We start from the raw sequence: 25381 nt of genomic DNA, 5'->3' as shown, positions 1-25381 counted from the left end.
TGATATGCAAATCCATGATTCATGACCGTCTTTGATTTAGCTTGGTATGTTTCTAATTATACAAAGAATTTTCTTTTGCTTCTGCCCCTTGGAACACTAAAATAGCCATTTAAAATCCCTTTCTAATGCAAAATTACAGAAATATTTAAGTCATCATTTCTCAAATAATAGACATAAAATCATGATTCCCAAACCTCAAGAATCTGGACTTGATTAAACATTTTATTAACATGCTGGAATTTGAACTGTACAAATGTAAAATGAATTCATAGTTATACTTACCAATCTCTTTCTGCACTAATAGAAATGACAGAAGACTCTCTATATATGTTTTACTTAGGTATGATTCCATTTTTAATATAAAGTTACTTTCTGAACATAATTATTTTAATGAAAGAGTTATTCTGTGAAAAGTTATTAATCCATATTGCAAATGCTACAGTATCATGACATACTTCCAGATTTTAGAACAAATCTTCAGGCAAAGAGTTACAAGCAACATTGGTCCTGTTTTATGTCTATTTTCAAGGAATTGCATAATTTCTCCATGTCTTCTGATGCTTCACCATAAAGAGGATTTGGAAAAGAGGTAGCATTCACATCTTCATTAAACGGATACTAAAAGAAAAAAAAACAGAAGGAAATTTAAAAAACAAGTAATTAGTTTCATTTGTTAGAATGGACATGAATGGCTGTAGATTCATTACAGAAGTAACATACGATGTTAAGTTCAAAGAAAACAATAAATTCTCTAAACTTTCTAGACCAGATTTTCAGCTGATAAAAATTAGCATAGCTCCAGCAAAACTGTTATCCACCACATACACCTGATCAAGTCATTTAACCTTCTTCTGCATCCGTTCTCACCTTTGTTTTGTCTCCAGAGCTCTTACTCTAACACACATATAGTATTATTTTGGGAGAATTTGTATGCAATAGTGTAATTGCATTGGGTCACTAATTTTGGTACATGATATTGTAATTTAAAGGAACGGTTCTAATTTTGTTGAATGAGGAATGTATGAGAAAAGATATAATATGAACTCTTCAGGTAAGGACTTCCATAGTTCTAAACATTTTCTTCAGCATCTGCCTTACTGGGAAGTGTTGAACTACTGTATGGTGTAAGAAGTAGCTACGGTAAGCAACATACTGCTTATTTTTCAAATTGCTATTATAAGGTCCTTGTCAGCCAGTCCAACCATGGCCATCTTTTTCATTTCCAGAGGTGTTAACATTATGAGTAGCAATATACCATTGAAATTAAGTGAGTTTTTTCCCTTTCTTCTGCAAATGAATTTTACTTACTAGCCCAACACATATCCTACTTTAGAAGAGAAATGTGTTATTACATACCTTGTGCCATGGAGAAACACTGATTTGAAGCGCGGGCGAGGTGTCATACCCAGGAGACTATAAAAAGAAAAAAACTTCTTCAGAAAATTTTTAACGAGCTGTAAATAATATTCCAAAAATGTCCTTCCATGTGGCTGTCTGAGTACCACACTCTATGGATCCAAAACGATGAGGCAGTATTATAGGCAAGTGTGTGGCAACACTACGCCCACATGGTTTTGGTATTCAGAAAGGTCTGTGGAGAATTGTTCCTTCTTTACAAAACTTGTGGATGCCCGCAAGTATAAAACTCAGCTGGAGAAAAGAGTTGTTGCTCATTTTTTACCGTATCTTTTGACTGGTGATATGCCATTCAGATTTAAGGCTCATCAGATTCAGAGAAAACTCATAACTCTTGTTTTCCCTGTAAAGGAAAAATTAGTAAAAACACGTTTTCCCAATCTTAAAGAAAATAGAGGAAAATCTGGTACAACACTGGACTTCAGTCCCAGTGCCTGAGGCTGTCTTCTATGAAAATGTCTCTCCTGACACTGTGCTTCTGTTTTTCAACTTGCTATTAAATGAAGCCTGTCAGGAATCTATTTTAACTAAAATAAAAATGTCCTGATAAATTGGACATGATTGTGATGGGAATGTTTCCAACTTGGAGCTCTCACAAACCTCAACCTGTAAGTGAATTAATTTCATCTAATATCTATAAAATCAGGTGTAAGGAACCTTTTATAGAAAGTAAGTGGTATGTCATAGTTAATCCTATTCAAAGTTGCAGTGGAATCTTGTTATTACTGACTGTGGAAAGGACAAGGAAGTTTTATTTTCTATTTCAAACCAAGTCTAGTTCTTTCAATGCTAATATGGATAGTATCAAAATGAGGGCAGGAAGGATGTTTTAAACATTTTTTTCTCCTTTTACCTCCAAGGTACTTTATCTGTATTATTTTCAATGATAAATCAAATAGCAGAGATAGCTGCTTTTTAAGTCAATCACATTTCCCTTGTTAAATGTAAAACATAAATTTTAGCTACCACTGTAATTTGATAATTAAAACTCGCCTTGAAATCTTTTGTTGCAATATGTTCACTTTTAGGTAGATATTTGTTGTGGTTTAACCTGGCAGGTGGCTAAAGCAACCACACAGCTATTTGCTCCCTCCCTGCCCCAGCTGGATCAGGGAGAGAATTGGAAAAAGGTAGAACTTGTGGGTTGAGATAAAGATAGTTTAATAGGGCAGATAATAATAATAATAATGAATGAAGAATGAATGAATAATGAACAGATAGTGAACGAATAATGAAATAATAATTAAATAATAGTAATAGTAATAGTAATAGTAATAATAATAAATACAAACAAGGGATGCACAGCACAATTGCTCATCATCCGCTGACCGATGCCCAATTAGTTCCTAAGCCATGGCACCTCCCTGGCCAACTCCCCCAGTTTATATACCAAGCATGACGCCATATGGTATGGAACATCCCTCTGGCCAGCCGGGGTCAGCTGTCCCGGCTGTGCCCCCCCCAGCTCCCCGTGCACCCCCCCCCGCGCGCTGGCAGGGCACGGCACGGCGTGGGAACCTGGACAGTCCTTGGTTGCTCAGCAACAACTAAAAACGTTAGTTTTCAGTACGTTATCAACACTATTTTCATCCCAAATCCAAACCACAGCTCTATACCAGCTATCAGGAAAAAAATTAACTCTATCCCAGCCGAAACCAGGAAAATATTTTATTCACAAACTTCTTTGTGAATGTCTGAGGAGCTGGAAGCCATTGTGCAGCGGGACAGCTATGACTTGGTCGCCATCACAGAAACACGGTGGGGTGACTCTCATGACTGGAGTGCTGCAATGGATGGCTATAAGCTCTTCAGAAGGTATAGGCAAGGAAGGAGAGGCAGTGGGTGGCTCTGTATGTTAGGGAGTGTTTTGATTGTATAGAGCTCAATGATTGTGATGACCAAGTTAAGTGCCTATGGGTAAGGATGAGGGGGAAGGCAAACAAGGCAGATATCCTGCTGGGTGTCTGTTATAGACCACCCAACCAGGACAAGGAGGCAGAAGCAGCATTCTACAACTGACTGGCAGAAGTCTCACAATCACTAGCCCTTGTTCTGGTGGGGGACTTCAACTTGCCCGATGTCTGCTGGAAATACAACACAGCAGAGAGGACACAGTCTAGGAGGTTCCTGGAGTGTGTGGAAGATGGTAACTTGCTGACATAGCTGGTAAGTGAGCCTACCGAGGAGGTGCCTTGCTTGACCTGCTGTTTATGAACAGAGAAGGACTGGTGGGAGATGTGGTGGTCGGAGGCTGTCTTGGGCTTAGTGACCATGAAATGATAGAGTTCTCAATTCTTGGTGAAGTAAGGAGGAGGGTCAGCAAAACCACTACCACGGAGTTCTGGAGGGCAGACTTCGGCCTGTTCAGGTCACTGCTTGAGAGAGTCCTTTGGGAGACAGTCCTGAAGGGCAAATGGGTCCAGGAAGGCTGGAAAACCTTCAAGAAGGAAATCTTAAAGATGCAGGAGCAGGCAGTCCCCATGTGCCGTAAGACAAGCTGATGGGGTAGAAGACCAACCTGGCTGAACAGGGAGCTTTTGCTTGGACTCAGGGAAAAAAGAATGGTTTATCACCTTGGGAAGAAGGGGAAGGCAATTCAAGAAGAGTACAAGGATCTCGTTAGGTCATGCAGCGAGAAAATTGGAAAGGCAAAAGCCCAGCTAGAACTCACGCTGACCACGATTACAAGGGATAACAAAAAATGTTTTTACAAATATATTAACAACAAAAAGAGAGGCAAGGAGAATCTCCATCCTTTATTGGATGCAGGGGGGGAAACATTGTCACCAAGGATGAGGACAAGGCTCAGGTACTTAATGCCTCCTCTGCCTCAGTCTTTAATAGCCAGACTAAGTATCCTCAGGGTATTCAGCTCCCTGAGCTGGAAGACAGGGATGGAGAGCAGAATAAACCCCCCATAGTCCAGGAGGAAGCAGTTAATGACCTGCTACGCCACCTGGACACTCACAAGTCTAATGGGACTAACGGGATCCACCCAACAGTGCTGAAGCAGCTGGCGGAGGAGCTTGACAAGACACTCTCCATCATTTATCAGCAGTCCTGGTTAACAGGGGAGGTCCCAGATGACTGGAGGCTTGCCAATGTGACGCCCATCTAGAAGAAGGGCCAGAAGGAGGATCTGGGGAACTACAGGCCTGTCAGCCTGACCTCGGTTCTGGGGAAGATGATGGAGAGGTTAATCTTCAGGGCACTCACAGGGCATGTGCAGGATAGCCAGCACGGGTTCATGAAGGGCAGGTCCTGCCTGACCAACTTGATCTCCTCCTATGACCAGGTAACCCGCCTACTGGATGAGGGAAAGGCTGTGAACTTTAGTAAAGCCTTGGACACTGTCTCCCACATTCTCCTGGAGAAACTGGCGGCTCATGGCTAAAAGAGGTATATTCTTGTCTAGGTAAAAAGCTGGCTGGATGGCTGAGCCCAGAGAGTTGTGGTGAATGGCATTAAATCCAGCTGGCGGCCGGTCACAAGTGGTGTTCCCCAAGGCTCGGTTCTGGGGCTGGTCTTGTTCAATATATTTATTGATGAGCTGGATTAGGGGATGAAGTGCTCCCTCAGTAAGTTTGCAGATGACACCAAGTTGGGTGGGAGTGTTGATCTGCTGGAGGCTAGGAGGGCTCTGCAGAGGGTTCTGGACAGGCTGGATCGATGGGCAGAGGTCAAGTGCATGAGGTTTAGTAAGGCCAAGTGCCGGGTCCTGCGCTTGGGTCACAACAACCCCATGCAATGCTACAGGCTTGGGGAGGAGTGGCTGGAGAGCTGCCGGGCGGAAAGGGACCTGGGGGTGCTGGTTGACAGCTGGCTGAACATGAGCCAGCAGTGTGCCCATGTGGCCAAGGCGGCCAACAGCGTCCTGGCCTGTATCAGAAATAGTGTGGCCAGCAGGAGTAGGGAAGTGATTGTGCCCCTGTACTCGGCACTGGTGAGGCCGCAGCTTGAATCCTGTGTTCAGTTTTGGGTCCCTCACTACAGGAAGGATGCTGAGGTGCTGGAGCATGTCCAGAGAAGGGCAACGAAGCTGGTGAGGGGTCTGGAGCACAAGTCTTATGAGAAGCGGCTGAGGGAACTGTGGTTGTTCAGCCTGGAGAAGAGGAGGCTGACGGGAGACCTTATCGCTCTCTAGAACTACCTGAAAGGGGATTTTGGTGAGGTGGGTGTTGGTCTCTTCTCCCAAGTAACAAGTGATAGGATGAGAGGAAACGGCCTCAAGTTGCACCAGGGGAGGTTTAGACCAGATAATAGGAAAAATTTATTTACTGAGTGGTCAAGCATTGGAACAGGCTGCCCAGGGAGGTGGTGGAGTCACCGTCTCTGGAAGTATTCAAACAACTTGTGGATGTGGTGCTTCGGGACATGGTTTAGTAGGCATGGTGATGTTGGGTTGATGGTTGGATGTGTTTATCTTGAAGGTTTTTTCCAACCTTAATGATTCTGTGTGATTCTTTGTTAATCTAGCAATCTCTTAATTATGGTCCAGAAATGGAATTAGGAAAAGTATGATCAAGTGTTTGGTTAGTGTCAAGGTGTATTTTACAGTGATGAGAATAGTCATGCACATTGAAGGTATTGAGAAGTGTTATTTTATAAACTATTTTATAAAGTTAATTGAGTGTGCAAAGGCAACTTGGGTGCTGTATAACGCATTTTGTGTTTTTGTTGTTGGTGGTGTGTTTTAGTTGTTGGGTGTTTGCTTTGTTGTGGGGTTTTTTTTTCCAGAGGCAAAAGGAGACAAATTCTGTTGAGCTTTTTCTTCTATATGCTTGGCTAAATATTTCATCCAAAACTCTTTTTTCGCAGATTCAGCAGTCCACGGTCAGTATTAGTTATAACATCAAGATGTTCTCAAAACTGAGTTGATTTCAAATCTGCCTGTGTTTCGAAAATGCACTGGAACTGATCTGAGTGATGCAGCAATTTTTAAATCTTACTTCTTTTATTAAATAGCGTAATCTGTCAGTGAGGGATTACATGGTTTGTTTTAATGGAAAACTTATTTGAGGATTACAGCCTCACATTTTTCTGAAGCAGCTATTGTTACTTACCTTTACTTTCCCAGATGAACTAAAGTCTTCGTACAATGGGTTGGCAAATGAAGCATTAGCAGTTTCCTCCAGTTTCCTTGAAAAGTCAAGCAAACAACAAAAACACCCACAATATCACAAAGGTTGTCAAAGAACCAAACAGTTTCAGGTTGAAAGACTTGAGTCAAAAAATACAGATGACTAAATGTATTTCTGACTGAACTCTACTGAAATGAAGGAAATTAAACCAATGTTCTGTGTAAGTCCTGTGTAGGTTAAAATAATAATTTTTCATTTGTTGCTGCTAAATATAAATATGCTTCTGGATATGCATAGAGCTATTCAGTATTCATAAAATGCAGGTACAGTGCTACACATTAAACAAAACATGATATTAGCTAAAAAGCTGCATTGCTATAATGTGTTTGCATGTGATGAGATCATGTTCTTTCTGTGTTTTGCTACTATCACACTAGCAGTTCAGTAATTAACATGGTCTTAGGCTCTGAGTTCAAGAACACTTTAGTTATTTAATTGTTATAAGGACACTTTTTTTCCAATCAATTAAGAAAGAACTTGCATTTTAGGTCAAAATCATCAGAATTAGTTTTAAAGCTATAGAAGCTCCACATGCCTTTTTCTACAAAGTCAGAAATACCTAAAGAATCACCAAAGTTATTGGAATGTAAAGGTTTCATGAATGATGCCATGTCTTAAGCAATTTATAATAGGTGAATAGGACAAATTGTGCTAATCATGGGTCTCATGTCCATCCTCAGCTAGAAGTTTAAAGATATGCTTTCCTGACAGAGGCCTTCACATATTCCTTTTTTTGGCAGCAATTATGTCCTGTGCAGTTAATCCCATTAATTCTGCAAAAGCAAAGGATATTTGGGCATGGAACTTTTTGCCTACATCTACATTTTTTTTAATATATATATGACTGGTTGCTAATATTCCACAATGCTTGAAATTATCAAAACTGTTCCAATGCCACATAAAAAGCAATGGCTGCATTAGTGAAAATCACTGAAGAATGAAGCAGAAGCACACTTTCTTTTTTTTAATCTTTGCTTTTGAAAAGATGCATTTAGTTAGTTTTTTTCCCACCAATGCTTTTATGACTAAGAGCATATACATGCCTTTGTGTACATAGAAAGCTGTGTCTGTACAGTATTCTAAAATAAAAAAGTTCCCTAAAGCTAATCTCAATCTCAGTGACTGAGAGATGGATTTTCTTGTATTAAAAAGTGTTTCTATTCCAAACCTGCTCCTACAGATGGCTTAAGCAGCGTCTCCCTAGGAACTGATAGACAGGCTCTGTATTACTGTGGCAGGCAGGGCCGAGGTGACAAGAGCAGTAATGGAGACGCAGCCGATGGAGATGTTGGGAGGGGAAACTGTTGTTCCTCAGTGAGAGCCACAGGGGAGACACACCACATGAGTTCTTTTGCAAAGAACTAAAATGGAGTTGATGCTTAGAAGGAAGGCACAGGTAAGCCACAGAAATATATCACCTTATCAGTTAAATCAGTGCAAGAACCTAAGTTTGGGTTTTAGACTAACACAGTCATGTTTCCTTAAAATCTTTCACAAGACTGCCAGAAAGTAATTCCTTCTAATGCCAGTCTCATAATTCATTTTGATTACCTGACACAGCAATGTGGAGAGCTGAATATTTGAACCTGTTCATTTGTTCATTTGATCTCAACCTTAACCATAATAAATCATGATATTCTGATGCTTTTAGTTAGTTTAGTGAAGCTATAATACACTAGATTATTTATATGCCTCCTAAGTGTATATTTCCATACTAATCCTCCTCAATAAAGTCCACAAAATGTACACAGAATTGATTTTTTACTCTAAAATCACACCATGGCTCACAAAACCTGAGGTTAGAAGCAAACTCAGATAAGAAGTTTTCAAGGAACTTGGCTCTGCTTCTAAACTAGTGCACAAAGGGCCAGATTTACATGCCTTAATTTTGGTGTCTCATTTAGACATCACAAACCAACTGTATGGCCTAACAGCATGATATGGAATTAAGCACATCGATGCTGCTTACAGTCAGTGGAGACACTTCCAAAGGGGAACGCAAGTCACAAAATTCACAGTGGGAACCACCTTTAATGTGCGAATAGGAAATGATAAAGATAGGGACCGGTCTGATTCTCTTTCATTCTCCACTCCCCCATTGAACTTAAGCAATTTGTACAAGACACATATATTGATTATTTGGGCAAGAATATGCTGAGTACTTAGGTCTGTCCTGAGGGAAGGAAGGCTGCTGAACACAGATCTCCAGCTTTCTCTGCAAGGAGGGTTACAAACCAGCAGGATACTGTGCCAAACTGTGGACACCAAAAAGAGTGCTGGCTGAGTTCTTCAGCAGCATTGTCTGTGGTTGCTGTGTTTAGTGCTGAAATTGGTCCTGTCTATGAGGGTGAGGTTTTCTCAAGCATGAAAATTGAGTCTTGCTTAGGTTGCCCAGCAGATTTCAGGTGTCCCTCAACGTTAGGTCTGAATCATGAACGAGCATATGTAGATGGGTACCTAATCTTAGGGACTATGGGAATTTTATGGCCCAAAATATGGGCACCAATTGAATATATGCACCCCAGATTTAGGTGAACTGGAGAATAAGCTTTCTTAAGTTCTCCCCGGTTCTTAGGAACCTTTTTGCCAAAGCAGGGCTTTGGAAGTCACCTTGAATATATTACCTTACATGCAACATATATGTAACACATATATGCACATAGATGTATATATATATCTCCTGTATATGAATGTAGTTATACAACCATATGTATGGTTACACCCTGTTTGTGAATGGAGCAAAGCGTTCCTTCTAAGGGATACCACTAATTATCTTAAAAATTTCTGAAATATTTTTGAATTACTTAAAAGACCTCAAAGAATACACAAGTGAAAATTTAATCACATTTTTACACAAGTGCTATAATCCATCTGTTGGATGAGGTGGTAACCGCCTGAAGAAGTCTGTGCTTGGGAACTGAGATGACATATTCACATTACTTTACACGTTGTGCATACATCCCTAGAAGTAAACATAACACATTAGATCTTTAATTAATTAGAACTGTGAAGCTTTCCTTATTAGAGCAAAGCAATGGTATGCCCACTCCAGTACTCTGTCACCAATATAGACACTGCTGAGGAAAGCATAAAAGTGCAGTATCAGTCAGTGGGGTGAGTGTTGCCATCTGGTCATCAGTTGACACCCTGATTTTAAACTGCTTGATCGGGAAGTTTAGGTGAATGTATTGCAGTGGCTTGAGTTAAGCTCAGTCTTGCAGTGCTTGCTGTTACTTGACATAAGTGAAATAATGCTCTGATAGAAAATGATAGCTTATTGCTACAGTAAAAAGCAATATGCCCATCACAAGATCTCATGATGGGAAGAAAGTTATGTATGTGTTACCACTGTACAGTAAGGGCAAGGGTAACTCATTACTCCAAAAATTATGGTCCAGAATAATTAATCAATGTGAAATGTTTATATATTCTCATTTATGAAGAAAACCCATAAATGCCAAGTTCATAAAACTGTACCAACCAGGGAATAATTAGGATTGAAAATGCCAAGCATAGGATGGTTTAGGGAAAAAAAAAAAAAGACTCAAACATGTGGGTAAGACAGCTCAGAGAGAACTGGGTTTTCTAACATAACCAGAAACACCACAGTAGGAAAGGAGAGGATTAATTATCTTGGGATGAGGTCATATGGGTCATAGCTTTGCTAAGCTCATCTGCATTCTTTAGCAGTAAAAACTACTGCCTTGTCATAGGTTTCTCCACTACAGCTTCACAGAGATGGGAGAAAGTATGCTCCACAAAATACCTGCCAGTGTATAAAGGGACTGCTGAGTAACAGCATAGAACCATAGAATAGTTTGGGCTGGAAGGGACCTTTAAAGACCATCTAGTCCAACCCCCTTGCAATGAGCAGGGGCATCTTCAACTGCATCAGGTTGCTCAGAACCTCATCCAACCTGACCTTGAATGTTTCCAGGGGTGGGATATCTCCCACCTATCTGGGAAAGTCTAGTTTCAAACTACCTTCTTTTAGTTTAAAACCACTCCCCCTTGTCCTGTTGCAACAGGCCCTGCTAAAAAGTCTGTCTCCATCTGGTCAAGCATTGGAACAGGCTGCCCAGGGAAGTGGTGGAGTCACCATCACTGGTAGTGTTCAAAAAATGCGTAGACGTGGCACTTCGAGACATGGTTTAGTAGGCATGGTGGTGTTGGGTTGACGGTTGGACTTGATGATCTTAGAGGTCTTTTCCAGCCTTAATGATTCTGTGATTCTTATAAGCCCCCTTTAAGTACCGGAAGGCTGCAATAAGGTCTCCCTGGAGCATTCTCTTCTCCAGGCTGAACAACACCAACTCTCTCAGCCTTTCTTCACAGGAGAGGTGTTCCATTCCTCTGATCATTTTTGTGGCCTCCTCTGGACCCTCTCCAACAGGTCTATGTCTTTCCTGTGCTGAGGGCTCCAAAGCTGGATGCAGTACTCCAGGTGGGGTCTCAATTATGATTGATGCTTCCTAGTTTTGTTTCTTTTTCTCATAAAACTGCACCTTTCACAGAATCACAGAATCACAGAATCACTAGGCTGGAAAGGACCTTTAAGATCATCAAGTCCAACCATTAATCCAGCACCACCATATCCCCTAAACCATGTCCTGAAGCGCCACATCCACACGTTTTTTGAACACTTCCAGAGATGGCGACTCCACCACCGCCCTGGGCAGCCTGTTCCAATGCCTGACCACCCTCTCAGTGAAGAAATTTTTCCTAATATCCAATCTAAACCTCCCCTGGCGCAACTTGAGGCCATTTCCTCTTGTCCTATCACTAGTTACTTGGGAGAAGAGACCAACACCCTCGTCGCCACAACCCCCTTTCAGGTAGTTGTAGAGAGCGATAAGGTCTCCCCTCAGCCTCCTCTTCTCCAGACTAAACAACCCCAGTTCCCTCAGCCGCTCCTCATAAGACTTGTGCTCCAGACCCCTCACCAGCTTCGTTGCCCTTCTCTGGACACGCTCCAGCACCTCAACATCCTTCTTGTAGTGAGGGGCCCAAAACTGAACACAGGATTCAAGGTGCAGCCTCACCAGTGCCGAGTACAGGGGCACAATCACTTCCCTACTCCTGCTGGCCACACTATTGCTGATACAGGCCAGGACGCTGTTGGCCTTCTTGGCCACCTGGGCGCACTGCCGGCTCATATTCAGCCGGCTGTCAACCAGCACCCCCAGGTCCCTTTCTGCCGGGCTGCTCTCCAGCCACTCCTCCCCAAGCCTGTAGCATTGCATGGGGTTGTTGTGGCCAAAGTGCAGGACCCTGCACTTGGCCTTATTAAACCTCATACAGTTGGCCTCTGCCCATTGATCCAGCCTGTCCAGATCCCTCTGCAGAGCCCTCCTACCCTCCAGCAGATCAACACTCCCACTCAACTTGGTGTAATCTGCAAACTTACTGAGGGAGCACTCAATTCCCTCATCCAGATCATCTATAAAGATATTGAATAAGACCGGCCCCAGAACCGAGCCCTGGGGAACACCGCTTGTGACCGGCCACCAGCCGGATTTAACGCCGTTCACCACAACTCTCTGGGCTCGGCCATCCAGACAGTTCCTCACCCAGCGAAGAGTAAACCCGTCTAAGCCACGAGCCGCCAGTTTCTCCAGGAGAATGCTGTGGGAGACGCTGTCAAAGGCTTTACTAAAGTCCAGGTAGACAACATCCACAGCCTTTCCCTCATCCACTAGGCGGGTCACCTGGTCATAGAAGGAGATCAGGTTGGTCAAGCAGGACCTGCCTTTCATGAACCCATGCTGGCTGGGCCTGATCCTTTGGTTGTCCTGCAGATGCCCTGTGAGCACTCTCAAGACCAACCGCTCCATAATCTTCCCTGGTACAGAGGTCAGGCTGACAGGCCTGTAGTTCCCGGGATCCTCCTTCTGGCCTTTCTTGTAGACGGGCGTTACATTGGCAAGCCTCCAGTCTTCTGGGACGTCTCCTATTAACCAGGACTGCTGATAGATGATGGAGAGTGGCTTGGCAAGCTCCTCCGCCAGCTCTCTCAGTACTCTCGGGTGGATCTCATCAGGCCCCATAGACTTGTGGGTGTCCAGGTGGCTTAGCATGTCCTTGACTGCTTCCTCCTGGATTATGAGGAGTACATTGTGCTCTCCATCCCCGTCTTCCAGCTCAGGGGGCTGAATAGCCTGTGGATACCTGGACTGGCTATTAAAGACTGAGGCGAAGAAGGCATTAAGTACCTCAGCCTTGTCCTCGTCCTTGGAGACAATGTTCCCCGCCATATCCAGTAGGGGATGGAGATTCTCCTTGCCTCTCTTTTTGTTGTTAATATATTTGTAAAAACATTTTTTATTATCCTTTACGACTGTGGCCAGACTGAGCTCTAGCTGAGCTTTTGCCTTTCTAATTTTGTCCCTGTTTGACCTAACGAGATCCTTGTACTCTTCGTGAGTTGCCTGCCCCTTCTTCCAGAGATGATAAACTCTCCTCTTTTCCCTGAGTCCCAGCAAAATCTCCCTGTTCAGCCAGGCCGGTCGCCTTCCCCACCAGCTCTTCTTACGGCACATGGGGACCGCCTGCTCCTGCGCCTTTAAGATTTCCTTCTTGAAGACTGTCCAGTCTTCCTGGACCCCTTTGTCCTTCAGGACTGTCTCCCAAGGGACTCTCTCAACCAGTGACCTGAACAGGCCAAAGTCTGCCCTCCGGAAGTCCATGATAGCAGTTTTGCTGACCCCTCTCCTTACTTCCCTCACAACTGAGAATTCTATCATGTCGTGGTCGCTAAGCCCAAGACAGCCTCCGACCACCACATCTCTCACCAGTCCTTCTCTGTTTGTAAACAGCAGGTCCAGTAAGGCACCTCCCCTGGTGGGCTCACTCACCAGCTGTGTCAGGAAGTTATCCTCCACACACTCCAGGAACCTCCTAGACTCTTTCCTCTCTGCCGTGTTATACTTCCAGCAGATGTCCGGTAGGTTGAAGTCCCCCACAAGAACAAGGGCCAGCGAATGCGAGACCTCCGCCAGTCGCTTATAGAATGTCTCATCCGTCTCTTCATCCTGGTTGGGTGGCCTGTAACAGACTCCCAGCAGGATATCTGCCTCATTGGCCTTCCCCCTCATCCTTACCCACAAGCACTCTACTTGGTCTTCACAATCTTCGATTTCTATGCAATCAAAACACTCCCTAACATACAGAGCCACCCCACCGCCTCTCCTTCCCTGCCTATCCCTTTGGAAGAGCTTATAGCCATGCACTGCAGCACTCCAGTCATGAGAAGCATCCCACCATGTTTCTGTGATGGCAACTACGTCATAGCTGTCGCGCTGCACAATGGCTTCCAGCTCCTCCTGTTTGGTGCCCATGCTGCGTGCATTGGTGTAGATGCACCTGAGCTGGGCTATCGATTTCAACTCTGGCACGTTGAACCTATCCCTAGGTTCAACTCTAGTGAGCCCGGTTTTAGCCCCTCCCCCCTCCAAATCTAGTTTAAAGCCCTCTCAATGAGGCCTGCCAGCTCATGAGCAAGAATCCTTTTGCCCCTCGACGTCAGTTGCACTCCAGCTGCGAGTAGGCCCGGTGCCGTATAAACTGCCCCGTGGTCAAAAACCCCAAAATTTTGATGACGGCACCAGCCCCTAAATGATTTTTCTCTCATTCTACAAGAGCAGTCTCCATTCCAGTTCACAAGCTGAAAATGATTCAATAAATGTCATTCTGTTGTCATTCTGTTTATCACTTTGGGATATAGGAACAGAGGCATAGCCAGCAATGACCCCTGGCAGTCCTTCAGATCCACTTGGAGAGCCTCCCTTGGAATATGCTATCTGTTCCCCCACACCAGACCTCCAGAAGGGTATGGTCTAATTGGAGAAAGTCCTGGCAACAGCAACTGGGAATCGTCATAACTGTAAGAAAACCTTAACCATGAAGAAAGGCTGAAAGCACTGAGCTTGTTCAGCCTAAAGAAAGCAGCCTGTAATGAGGCATAACTGCCTTCAAGTATATAAAAAGCTTTTTGCAAGGAGGAAGGGAACGATGTGTTCCTGTCCGTGAATAGGAATGAACTTACACTGTAAGCAGACCTATCAGCAGTTAGAAAAAAACTTTCTAACACTAAACTTTCTTTCTACCTAGGGTACCAAGATTGCCTGAGGATGCCATCAAATTCATGTTGTTAGAGGTCTTTAAGTGCAAACACAGAAGTGATACAATTGAGTCTGTCCTGTGGCAGGATGAAAAATGGCCTCTGTGGGTCCATGTTTTCCCATGACTTTCTATAATTTTAAAATATTTTCTCAGAGCACCTCAGATTTTCACTCTGTTCCCCATGCAGCAAGATACATTATTGATACGCTTTGGAAAATTTAATGTTCTGTATTCATTAAGACTTACAGGACTGATAACAGCTGTGGTACATTAGCATTGCAGATGGTGGCACAGATCAAGAAGAGTAGGAAAAAACAAACTGAAAGGATCCAGGGACATTGACTGCTTTGGAGGCAATAGCTTAACCGGGCAGAAAGTGTCTGATTCTCATTTTTTAAAGTGAAATGAAACATGAGAAGGCAGCTGCAATAAAATGAAAGATAAAATGAAGCTTTACTTCTATTTGGTCAATAAGGATAGATGCCACTGAAGGAGTGGAGTAACTGGCAGTCATCCCTTCTGGACTAGAAAACATGATCTCTGGAGCACGAACAGGAATATGAGAAATTTAAAAGCTTCCTCTGATTTGGAATTTTATACAAAAGTTTCATATATTCCCAGCTGGGAGCTGGGAAGTAGCTTTCATATCTGAATGCCATCATGGTAATGAAGTATACTGCTGCCAAGACATGTGGTGGGCTACTTTTGTCCATTAGGAAATAAACTTATATGATGATTTCCAGTAACACCCACTCAGACACTGAAGAGTTTAACGCCTGCAGAGAGGAGATTAAATTCTTGCTAAGGAAGGAGAAGAAGGAGAGAGCAAAGGGGAAGCAGGGCATTCTTTCAGGGTTTAAAGAAGGGGTTAAGGCACTATCAATCTTGCCAGTGAAGAAAAAGAGGGACAAATGTAAATCTCAGATTCTCACCACTGTGACAACTTCTTAGCCAGCAATTGTTTAAGGGGTCACCAGCCTACCCCTACTTCCTGCTACTTGGTTTTCTGGTGAAAAAAATAGTTTGATTGGACTCTGAAAATTCTGTTTTGTAAAAATGTTTTACAAATGTAAAAACATTAGTAAACATTTTTAAAATGTTTTTTACAAATATATTAACAACAAAAAGAGAGCCAAGGAATATCTCCATCCTTTATTGGATGTGGGGGAGAACACTGTCACCAAGGATGAGGACAAGGCTAGGGTACTTAATGCCTTCTTTGCCTCAGTCTTTATTAGCTAAACCAAGCATCTTCAGGGTATTCAGCTCCCTGAGCTGGAAGACAGTGATGGAGAGCAGAATAAACCCCCCATAGTCCAGGAGGAAGCAGTTAATGACCTGCTACGCCACCTGGACAGCAGGTCTGATGAGATCCACCCAAGAGTACTGAGGGAGCTGGCCTAAGACCTTGCCAAGCCACTCTCCATCATTTATCAGCAGTCCTGGTTAACAGGGGAGGTCCCAGATGACTGGAGGCTTGCCAGTGTGACACCAATCTAGAAGAAGGGCCGGAAGGAGGATCTGGGGAACTACAGGCCTGTCAGCCTGACCTCGGTACCGGGGAAGATGATGGAGAGGTTAATCTTCAGGGCGCTCACAGGGCATGTGCAGGACAACCAAGGGATCAGGCCCAGACAGCATGGGTTCATGAAAGGCAGGTCCTTCTTGACCAACTTCATCTCCTTCTACGACCAGGTGACCCACCTAGTGGATGAGGGAAAGGCTGTGGATGTTGTCTACCTGGACTTTAGTAAAGCCTTTGACACTGTCTCTCACAGCATTCTCCTGGAGAAACTGGCGGCTCGTGGCTTAGACAGGTTTACTCTTTGCTGGGTAAAGAACTGGCTGGATGGCCGAGCCCAGAGAGTTGTGGTGAATGGCGTTAAATCCAGCTGGTGGCCGGTCACAAGGGGTGTTCCCCAGGGCTCGGTTCTGGGGCTGGTCTGGTTTAATATCTTTATTGATGACCTGGATGAGGGAATTGAGTGCTCCTTCAGTAAGTTTGCAGATGACACCAAGCTGGGTGGGAGTGTTGATCTGCTGGAGGGTAGGAGGGCTCTGCAGAGGGATCTGGATAGGATGGATTGATGGGCTGAGGTGAACTGCATCAGGTCTAACAAGGCGAAGTGCTGGGTCCTGCACTTCAGTCACAACAACCCCATGTAACGCTACAGGCTTGGGGAAGTGTGGCTGGAGAGCTGTCCGGCGGAAAGGGACCTGGGGGTGCTGGTTGACAACCAGCTGAACATGAGCCGGCAGTGTGCCCAGGTGGCCAAGAAGGCCAACAGCGTCCTGGCCTGTATCAGCAATAGTGTGGCCAGCAGGAGTAGGGAAGTGATCGTGCTCCTGTACTTGGCACTGGTGAGGCTGCACCTCGAATCCTGTGTTCAGTTTTGGGCCCCTCACTAAAAGAAAGACATTGAGATGCTGGAGTGTGTCCAGAGAAGGACAATGAAGATGGTGAGAGGTCTAGAGCACAAGTCTTATGAGGAGCAGCTGAGGGAACTGGGATTGTTCAGTCTGAAGAAGAGGAGGCTGAGACCTTATTGCTCTCTACAACTACCTGAAAAGGGGCTGTGGTGAGGTGGGTGTTAGTCTCTTCTCCCAAGTAACTAGTGATAGGACGAGAGGAAATGGCCTCAAGCTGCACCAGGGGAGGTTCAAACTGGATATTAGAAAAAACTTATTTACGGAGAGAGTGGTCAAGCATTTGAACAGGCTGCCCAGGGAGGTGGTGGAGTCACCATCACTGGAAGTGTTCAAAAACATGTAGAGGTGGCACTTTGGGACATGGTTTAGTGGACATGGTGGTGTTGGGTTGACCATTGGACTTGTTCATCTTAAAGGTGTTTTCCAGCCTTAATGATACTGTGAGTATTTGATTCTCCTCTACCCCTTGTGCACATTCCTGTGCTATTTCCATTGAGACATAGTTGGACCTACACTCTATTTTAAAACATCTTGGGAGATAGCACCTACAACTGTTAATCATAGAATCATAGAATAGTTTGGGTTGGAGGGGACCTTTAAAGGTCATCTAGTCCAACCCTCCTGCAATGAGTAGGGTCATCTTTAATGTGCCTCTGGATGACCATCTACCAATGCCTGCATCTGTGGTTCTATACCAGTAAGGAAAAGGGAGACAGTAATAGAAACTATTAAAAAATAGATAGCAAAAGCATTTGTCAAAAGGCAGTAAATATGATCTTAAGTGTGTGAGAGCTTCCCTGTGAAAGAATGGCGAAGCAGTCACTCCTAGAGTGCCTCTAGTGCTGAATGACTTTAAGAAAACAACGTGACCCAGGAAAGGTAAAAGTGGACACAAGCCTTTGAAATGAAAATGAATTGTAGGAAAGTATCATTCATGTGTGCAGCTCAATTCCTCTAGTTCATCAAATCCCCTTAAAAAAAAATCTCGAAGTAAAATCTCATGCCTCTGTGTGGTGCTGTCACATTGTACATTTTACAGACTTAAGCAAACACAAATCACTTCATATTCTAAAGCCTTACCTTAAAGAGACAAACTTCAGTAGGATAACATTGGCTGCATTTTGACTAGTCACTTCTGATTACTGATTAAGCAGTCAGGAATAACTTGCCTTAATTTTCTACTATGTTTCCAGCTGTGATTTTTGTATACCAAATCATGCTAAGCACTAGGTAGTTGAAGAGGGAGAAACAAAGTGACTGGATGATTTTCTCAAATTCAAAGTTTCACATTTCATTGTTTTCACAACTTCACAATTTCAATCAAATTGCCATTGATTAGCTCGATTATTTCTTGATAGGGTGCCTATAAAATGCATTTCCACTTACATGTTAACATGCTTAACTTACATGTTAACATGTCAACTGTGATTAAAAACGATGAAAATAACAAAAAATATTTTGTATCATGGGCAAAAGGATTTGACAATCTTAGTTCCTAATAGACAAAACCTGGAACCACAAAAATTACCATCATCATCTTACCTTTTTTGGCAGCTCCAGTGAAAACAATCAAGACCAGAATGAGTTTTGCTGTGTAAACTATCTAACCCTGATCCTCTTCATGTCAGGGCTGTATTATTTTCCTAGTGCCATAGTAAGAAGGTCCTGATTCATCCCTGTTTTATTGCATACCTAATAGGACACTTAATTGTTTGGCATCATATTGCAACAGGGTATTTTTTAATGTACAAAAAAGACTCTTTTTTTTTAATGTATAATTACAAGAAAGGAAAAAATATTCCTTGAATACAGATATGTGGGTAGAAGAGAAGTGGCTGGCAGTGCAGTAACCCTTAAGTAGACATTTATGAAAGAAAAAGGTAAAAGGCAGTGTTTTAGAGCACCAGAGAAGTAGCATAAGAAAAAAAATAATTTGTTGGTTAAAACACCATCAAAGATATTTTGAGAAAAAATATTAGATTTTTTTGCAAAAACATTAATTGAAAATACAAGAAAAAAATCAAGCAGCTCTTACAATACAACTTATCTTCTGAGATGTTTTTCCACATGTGTACCTTAGCGGGTTGTATAAATGTGAATGAATTAAGTCTTAAAACCCCTGTGAAGTAAGATAAGGAAATGCTATTACTCCCACTTTACAGAAGAGGAAGCAGACATAAAGGAAGTAGGTACAGCTATGCACTCAATTAACAGTAGCACAACCAATAAATGTTCCTGCTTCAACATTTTGCTTCTGTGTCCATAGACAACTCTACCTGTCAGGGGTAACACACAGCATTAGGAGATGTGTCAGCAGCAATAACATCAGGACAGGAGTCTGCACAGTTTAGTAGACAGTTTGGGAGAAAACATCCCCAAAGAGAGAAAGGACTATAGCACAGCACAAGTTTAAAGGAAGAGAGACAGCTTTGAAGATGAATCCTGGAGAAGAGAATGAGAGGTGAGGGAAGTCTAACAACATGAAAATGGACAAGGCAATGCACAGCAGGAATTGCTGCAAGGGAGGAGGGGACAGTGGTAGGTACTTGCTGACAGAGAAGGCTCTAGTGGAGTAAGTCAAGAGATGGGCAGAGAAGAAATACAAGTGTTGGAGGAAAATAAGAAACAGCAAAAATTTTTTTAAAATATTAAATTTGTGAGGAGAGAGAAGGCAGAGATTATCAGGGGGATGACAGGAAGGGCTAGGAAATACATCTGTGAAATAATGAACTGTCAGTCTAAGGCGTATCTTAAAAAAACTCTGAAATCAAATAACTGGATGAAGAGATATCTCTAGTGCTACTAGTACTGTTATTCAAAGCACTTGAAATAAATTCTGAAATAAAAGACCACCAATTTTGCTGATTTTTTTTTTCCTTTATTGAGGATGCACTTTATGCTGTAGAATGTCAGAAGATAATTTAGTTGCTATTTGCACAGTACTAAGAGCAAGCATAGTACTGGATGGAAGAAATAAAGATTTTGAAAAAAGAAAAAAAATCACCATCTAGAGCACTCATTCACCATGAGTAAGACAGGTCCCTGTGCCACAAGGCAACAAGTCTGTACTGGGGTGATCCTAGTGCAAGATGGCACTATTGGATATTGGGTATGAGATGATTGTTGAATGTGTCTGTAGTAACTAAATGAGAGGGGGCAAACACTATGATTTGTAAAAAACGTTGTGTAATTCTGCAGTCTCACAGCTTGCATTTTTTCCAATCGATTAAACCTTTTTATGAAAAACCCGAATATTTTAAAATAGAAAAAACCCACTTTTATTCCATCCAGTTATCACAGGGAAAGTTCTCAGATGTCAATAAATATTGAAATATTTAGGGCAAAAATATCCCCCCAGGTGCATGTCGTACTCAGTAGCTTCAGGAAGAGCTGTGAATCTGCCTGTAGGAAATTAATTTGGCCTTGGAGGTTTTGAGAAACCATAAGCACCTTCTATTTTTTACACATAACTATCATGTACAAAAATGAGGGCTACTGCTTTTAAGGTGGGTAAATGGTGAATTTTGTAGTTTAGGAATAATCACACAACATTGCAAACAAAACATTCTAAGCAGTCAAGCTGTATGTCATTGTTTCCAGACTGGGGTCCACTAAGGTCAGCTTTTGTTGCAAAGCTACGTTTTATGCTTAGTGTGGCACATGAAGGCAAACAGACTGTGGGGTGATTTAAAAGTCGAAACCAAAGAGACTGGGCAGTTAGCCATCGCTTTGTGCCACATTTGTGTCTGCTTTACACAAAATAAAAGTTTCACTTACGTTTCTGGCACTTTCTTCTTCAAAAGGAAATACAAGGCAGCAGCTGTAATTTTAATCAGCAAGAAACCGATACCCAACCCGATCCAAATATCTGCAAAATCAGAGCAAAGACAGAAATAAGTAAAAGGAAACACTCAAAGAATGAATTGAAAGATATTTCTTTCTTTTTATAGACCCACCATTTCGAAGGAGACTTGAAGTTGGAGACTGAAGAGTTTTAGCACTTATGTGGCAACGGTTTCCTTTCCATTCTTTTCCACATCTGTGAATAAAACAGCAGCTTTAGAAAAAGGGAGACGCAAGGATCATAAACAGTGACAAGCACATAAGAAATGCAAATCCTTTTGAGCACTTTTGCCAGTGACTAAAGCTCACCCAGGGATCACAGAGAACAGCATCAAAGTTAATAGAATGAAATATAAGTGAGAAATATACCAAACAAACCTAAAAGAGAGAAAACTAAACCAAAACAAAGTTCAAAGATTAGAACTGGCTGCCTTGTCCATGTTACCATTGTATTGTTCTCCCACAGCAAAAGAAGTTTGACTAATTTCCCTCTTATCCCCCATGTGAGGGTTAAATAGATTTCCGAGCTGAGGATCTGTGAGCCTAATGTAGGGAAAGATACATGATTAGAGATGAGAAAGATGTTTTTCTCCCCCCACCTGACCTGTCACTCTCTTGTTTTTCTATTTTCTTCTAAAAATGATGCCCCTTCAACAAATACCTCTTCAAAACCAAAGCACTACATTTGAGCTAGCAACTGCAGCCATGTCGAATTATTCTAAATTTGCTGTTTGGTTCAAATCCAGTCTTGAAGTAACCAAAATACAAACAATCTGACACAAGCTTTACTGTTTTACTTTATACTTGTTGCTTAACAGTTAATCACAGTCACCAAGAAAGTATGTATAATTTCTCACTTTAAATTGTCTGGATTTAGCTTTTGGGTAGTTGCTTTTATCGTGGCCTTCTCCAGCAGACTGAAGGGAACTTGGAGACCCAGGTGAGGGTTGGCTACCTCTGCCGAGACAGGTGGGGGTTTGGAGCACCCCATGCAGCCCTTCCGGGCACCCCAGAGTCTCAACATTTACAAACCCTAAATGATGACTAGTGTAAAGGGTTGTTACAGGGATAGCTACATATTGACATCTAAATTTCAGGCACCCCACTTGATGAGCTGAACCCCACCCTGAGTGTCACGCTGGAATGACTTCTATCAACTTTTCAATTACCTGCATGGCTGGTGCTTTGTGAGCTTCATAAATTTGCAACCTTTTTTTTTTTACAGAGCATCAGAAAGAAATTATGGTAGCAATCCAGTTTCAGTCCTACTAATGTCACATGAATAGGAAATTAGTTTCACTTCTCATGATTTCTTTTTTTACAGTTTCACAAACTGTGTTAATGTGAGGAGGACTGTATATCGAGTTGCTTTCTCGCTGTAACACCAACATTTTTTTCATAGTCACCAATTTTTATAAAGTAATTTCTATTTTGTAATTGTGGTTTCCTTTCCTGCCCTTAAATGTATAATACGAAATCTCACATATACACAATTAAATCTTTATATTAAGGCTATTTTATTTGAACATGTGACAGAGAACTTTGTATTTTGTCGTTGCCTATGCGCCTTATCCTAGCAGTTGCACACTGAGTTAACTGAGCCACTCTGAAGGGAGAGAAGCATTTCATTTTTCCAGAAAATGACTGAGCATGGTGGATGCAGGGAAAAGCAGCGCAGGATGATAGGAGCCGCAAGCATCTGTCTCCAGCCTCAGTGAAATTCAGCAGAATCCTGAAAGGATCAGGGCACATCAGAAATCATATCTGTATCCTAATCTCAGACATGATGGGAGGAAGGTCACTTCACTAAAGTCCAGAAGAGGCTGATGCAGAATTTGTTACCATTGAAAGATCGTGGGCAGAGAACATGCTGGAAGGAAAGCACCAGCCCTATCCAAACACAGAGCGCAGATAGATTTATTTAACCCATTTTACCCCACGGACAGGAGTTTTCTTTAGTTAAAGGGTTACATTGTTCAAAGTTAGTAACTGGTATACTAATGAATCCTAACTTTAGAGGCTGGAACAACTAGCATACTCTGACATGCTCTTTTTAAAGAAAAAGTGGCACGATTTCAGCTGACAGCTCTGGCTGAGCTGGAGACCCATTGTATTCAGTGACTGAAAATACCTGGTCCCTTCAGTCCTTCTTCTTCAGCATACTACAAAAAATATGTCATTCATAAGCTGTTCTTTCATGCGGACTGATGATTTTACACAAATGTCAAATTGCAGCTGGGCTCATACCAAGCCCTGTGGATCCATGTAGAAACATTGCAAACTGATTGTAATCACCCATCAAAATAATTTTCTGATTGCTCTCAATTGTATAATTTCCTTTCTCCCCATTTGCCGGATTTTCTGTTGAGCTAGATATGCCTTTAACCGAAATTGCCCTTTTTCTTGTCACTGCAGAACTTACTTGACTGTAAAAGAAAGGATGAGAAAACAGATTGGCAGCTGTGCACAAGCACTACTCAGACATGGCAGGAGAGGGGCCATCTGCTGCTCTGGAGCTATCGGGGGAGCTCACCTCCGAGCTGCAAAGAGGTAGTTCTCATAAAGTAGATGTGTGTACTGGTAAGAGCATGGGAAAGTCCTATTATCCAGAAATAACTAAGTATATCTTCATATGCTATGTTTCCATTTATCGATGAAATATTTCCATATATTCATGCTGTGTTTGAATTACAGACAAAAAAGGTAAGCACCTTTTAGTCATATAGATAACTAGTTTATCTTCTTATACATGCATACAGGTTTTATAATCAACTAAATCAACTAGGTTGGCCATTTATTCCCCTCCAAATCTCTGAATCCCAACAGCAATGTTTTATGTTATATGACACATACCAGTTAGGAATCTGAAGTCAGACTATCAAAATGTGTAATTTTGGCCAGTGAAATGATTTTCCACTATCTGGAACTAGGTTGTTACCAAAAGTGTCACCTTATAATACTGCCATTGCCTATGAAAAAAAAGGGTAAAAAATTAAGGAGGAGCAGAGGTAGTATCTCTGAAAGTTGGTAAGTGATTAGGACAAATTAAAAGCAAATAGGTGTGAAAAACATTGTAAAGCATGGAGACTATTTATTGGGAGAAGGAGGAGGAAGGCAAAAAAGATGGAAAGACAACATAACTAATCCTCAAAGACCAAGATGGAAAAGGAGTGATAAACAACAAAAAACTTGAAGAGTAAGTATACAAGTTGGTTAAGAATTGCCACTTGTATCTTCACACATTATTTTTTTTGTTCATTTTTATCTTTGGCAGGGGAGCTTAGCAATCATCCCTGCCACTGAGGTAAAATATAAGACTATCAGAAAAAGCTGGGTTATAATTCGGAGATTCATTCAACTCTTCCTAAGATTTGGCTGTTCATTGCTTACAAAATGCCATCTTCTCAAGTTTAAAAAAAAAAAAAAAAAGAGGAAATAGAGTTACAGATAGCTGGGAAGCCTGCAACTTTCAGTGAGGCTGCAACAAGAAAAATGGGAAAATTTTTCATTAACGTTGTCGGCTCTCAGCTGATACAAGCACTGCCTCTGGCTTTTACTGAAGCCAAGAGTTTCTGTGCCCACAAGAGAGGGGAACTTGTCTTAAATATCCCAAACAATCTTGTATTATAGATGTCTTACAAGATTTTGATCCTTTTATATCTATCCTCTGTAAAAACTCGAGCTGACTACAGTGATAGCTGTGCTGGAGAAATTGCTCTCTAACTTGAGAGGAGAGAATAGAATGAGATTTTTAATGGCACGAGTATTTCCTGATAACTCAGATTAGAGAAGATAACAGTTCTAGACCACGAATTTAAAATAAAATATACATAATTCTAAACAAGCTACTCCAGTTATTTCACAGAATATCACAGAATATCACAGAATCTCTAAGGTTGGAAAGGACCTTCGAGATCATCAAGTCCAACCATCAACCCAACACCACCATGCCCACTAAACCATGTCCCGAAGCACCACATCCGCACGCTTTTTGAATACTTCCAGTGAGGGTGACTCCACCACCTCCCTGGGCAGCCTGTTCCAATGCTTGACCACTCTCTCCGTAAAGAAGTTTTTCCTAATATCCAGTCTGAACCTCCCCTGGCGCAACTTGAGGCCATTTCCTCTCGTCCTATTGCTAGTTACTTGGGAGAAGAAACCAACACCCACCTCGCCACAACCCCCTTTCAGGTAGTTGTAGAGAGCGATAAGGTCTCCCGTCAGCCTCCTCTTCTCCAGGTTGAACAACTACAGTTCCCTCAGCCGCTCCTCATAAGACTTGTGCTCCAGACCCCTCACCAGCTTCGTTGCCCTTCTCTGGACATGCTCCAGCACCTCAGCATCCTTCTTGTAGTGAGGGGCCCAAAACTGAACACAGGATTCGAGGTGCGGCCTCACCAGTGCCGAGTACAGGGGCACAATCACTTCCC

At 42.4% G+C, this 25381-nt stretch overlaps 1 protein-coding gene across 1 annotated transcript in view; it reads right to left on the bottom strand.

Moving 5' to 3' along the window:
- Positions 1-376: 376 nt before the first annotated feature.
- Positions 377-25381, bottom strand: part of MALRD1 (MAM and LDL receptor class A domain containing 1) — a 298997-nt gene continuing 273992 nt past the window's right edge. The window contains exons 38-42 of the mRNA XM_081996518.1: positions 21065-21147; positions 20886-20976; positions 6480-6555; positions 1357-1413; positions 377-618 (exon numbers count right to left, since the gene is read on the bottom strand). Of these exons, the coding sequence (XP_081852644.1) occupies positions 490-618; positions 1357-1413; positions 6480-6555; positions 20886-20976; positions 21065-21147 (436 nt within the window). The 3' untranslated portion in view covers positions 377-489. The remainder of the gene's footprint in view (positions 619-1356; positions 1414-6479; positions 6556-20885; positions 20977-21064; positions 21148-25381) is intronic.

This window comes from Phaethon aethereus (genome assembly GCF_964289735.1).
Source record: "Phaethon aethereus genome assembly, chromosome: 2".
In the NCBI taxonomy this organism is placed as follows: Eukaryota; Metazoa; Chordata; class Aves; order Phaethontiformes; family Phaethontidae; genus Phaethon; species Phaethon aethereus.
The sequence above is the reverse complement of the archived record's forward strand: the minus strand, read 5'-3'. Positions and strand labels throughout refer to the sequence as shown.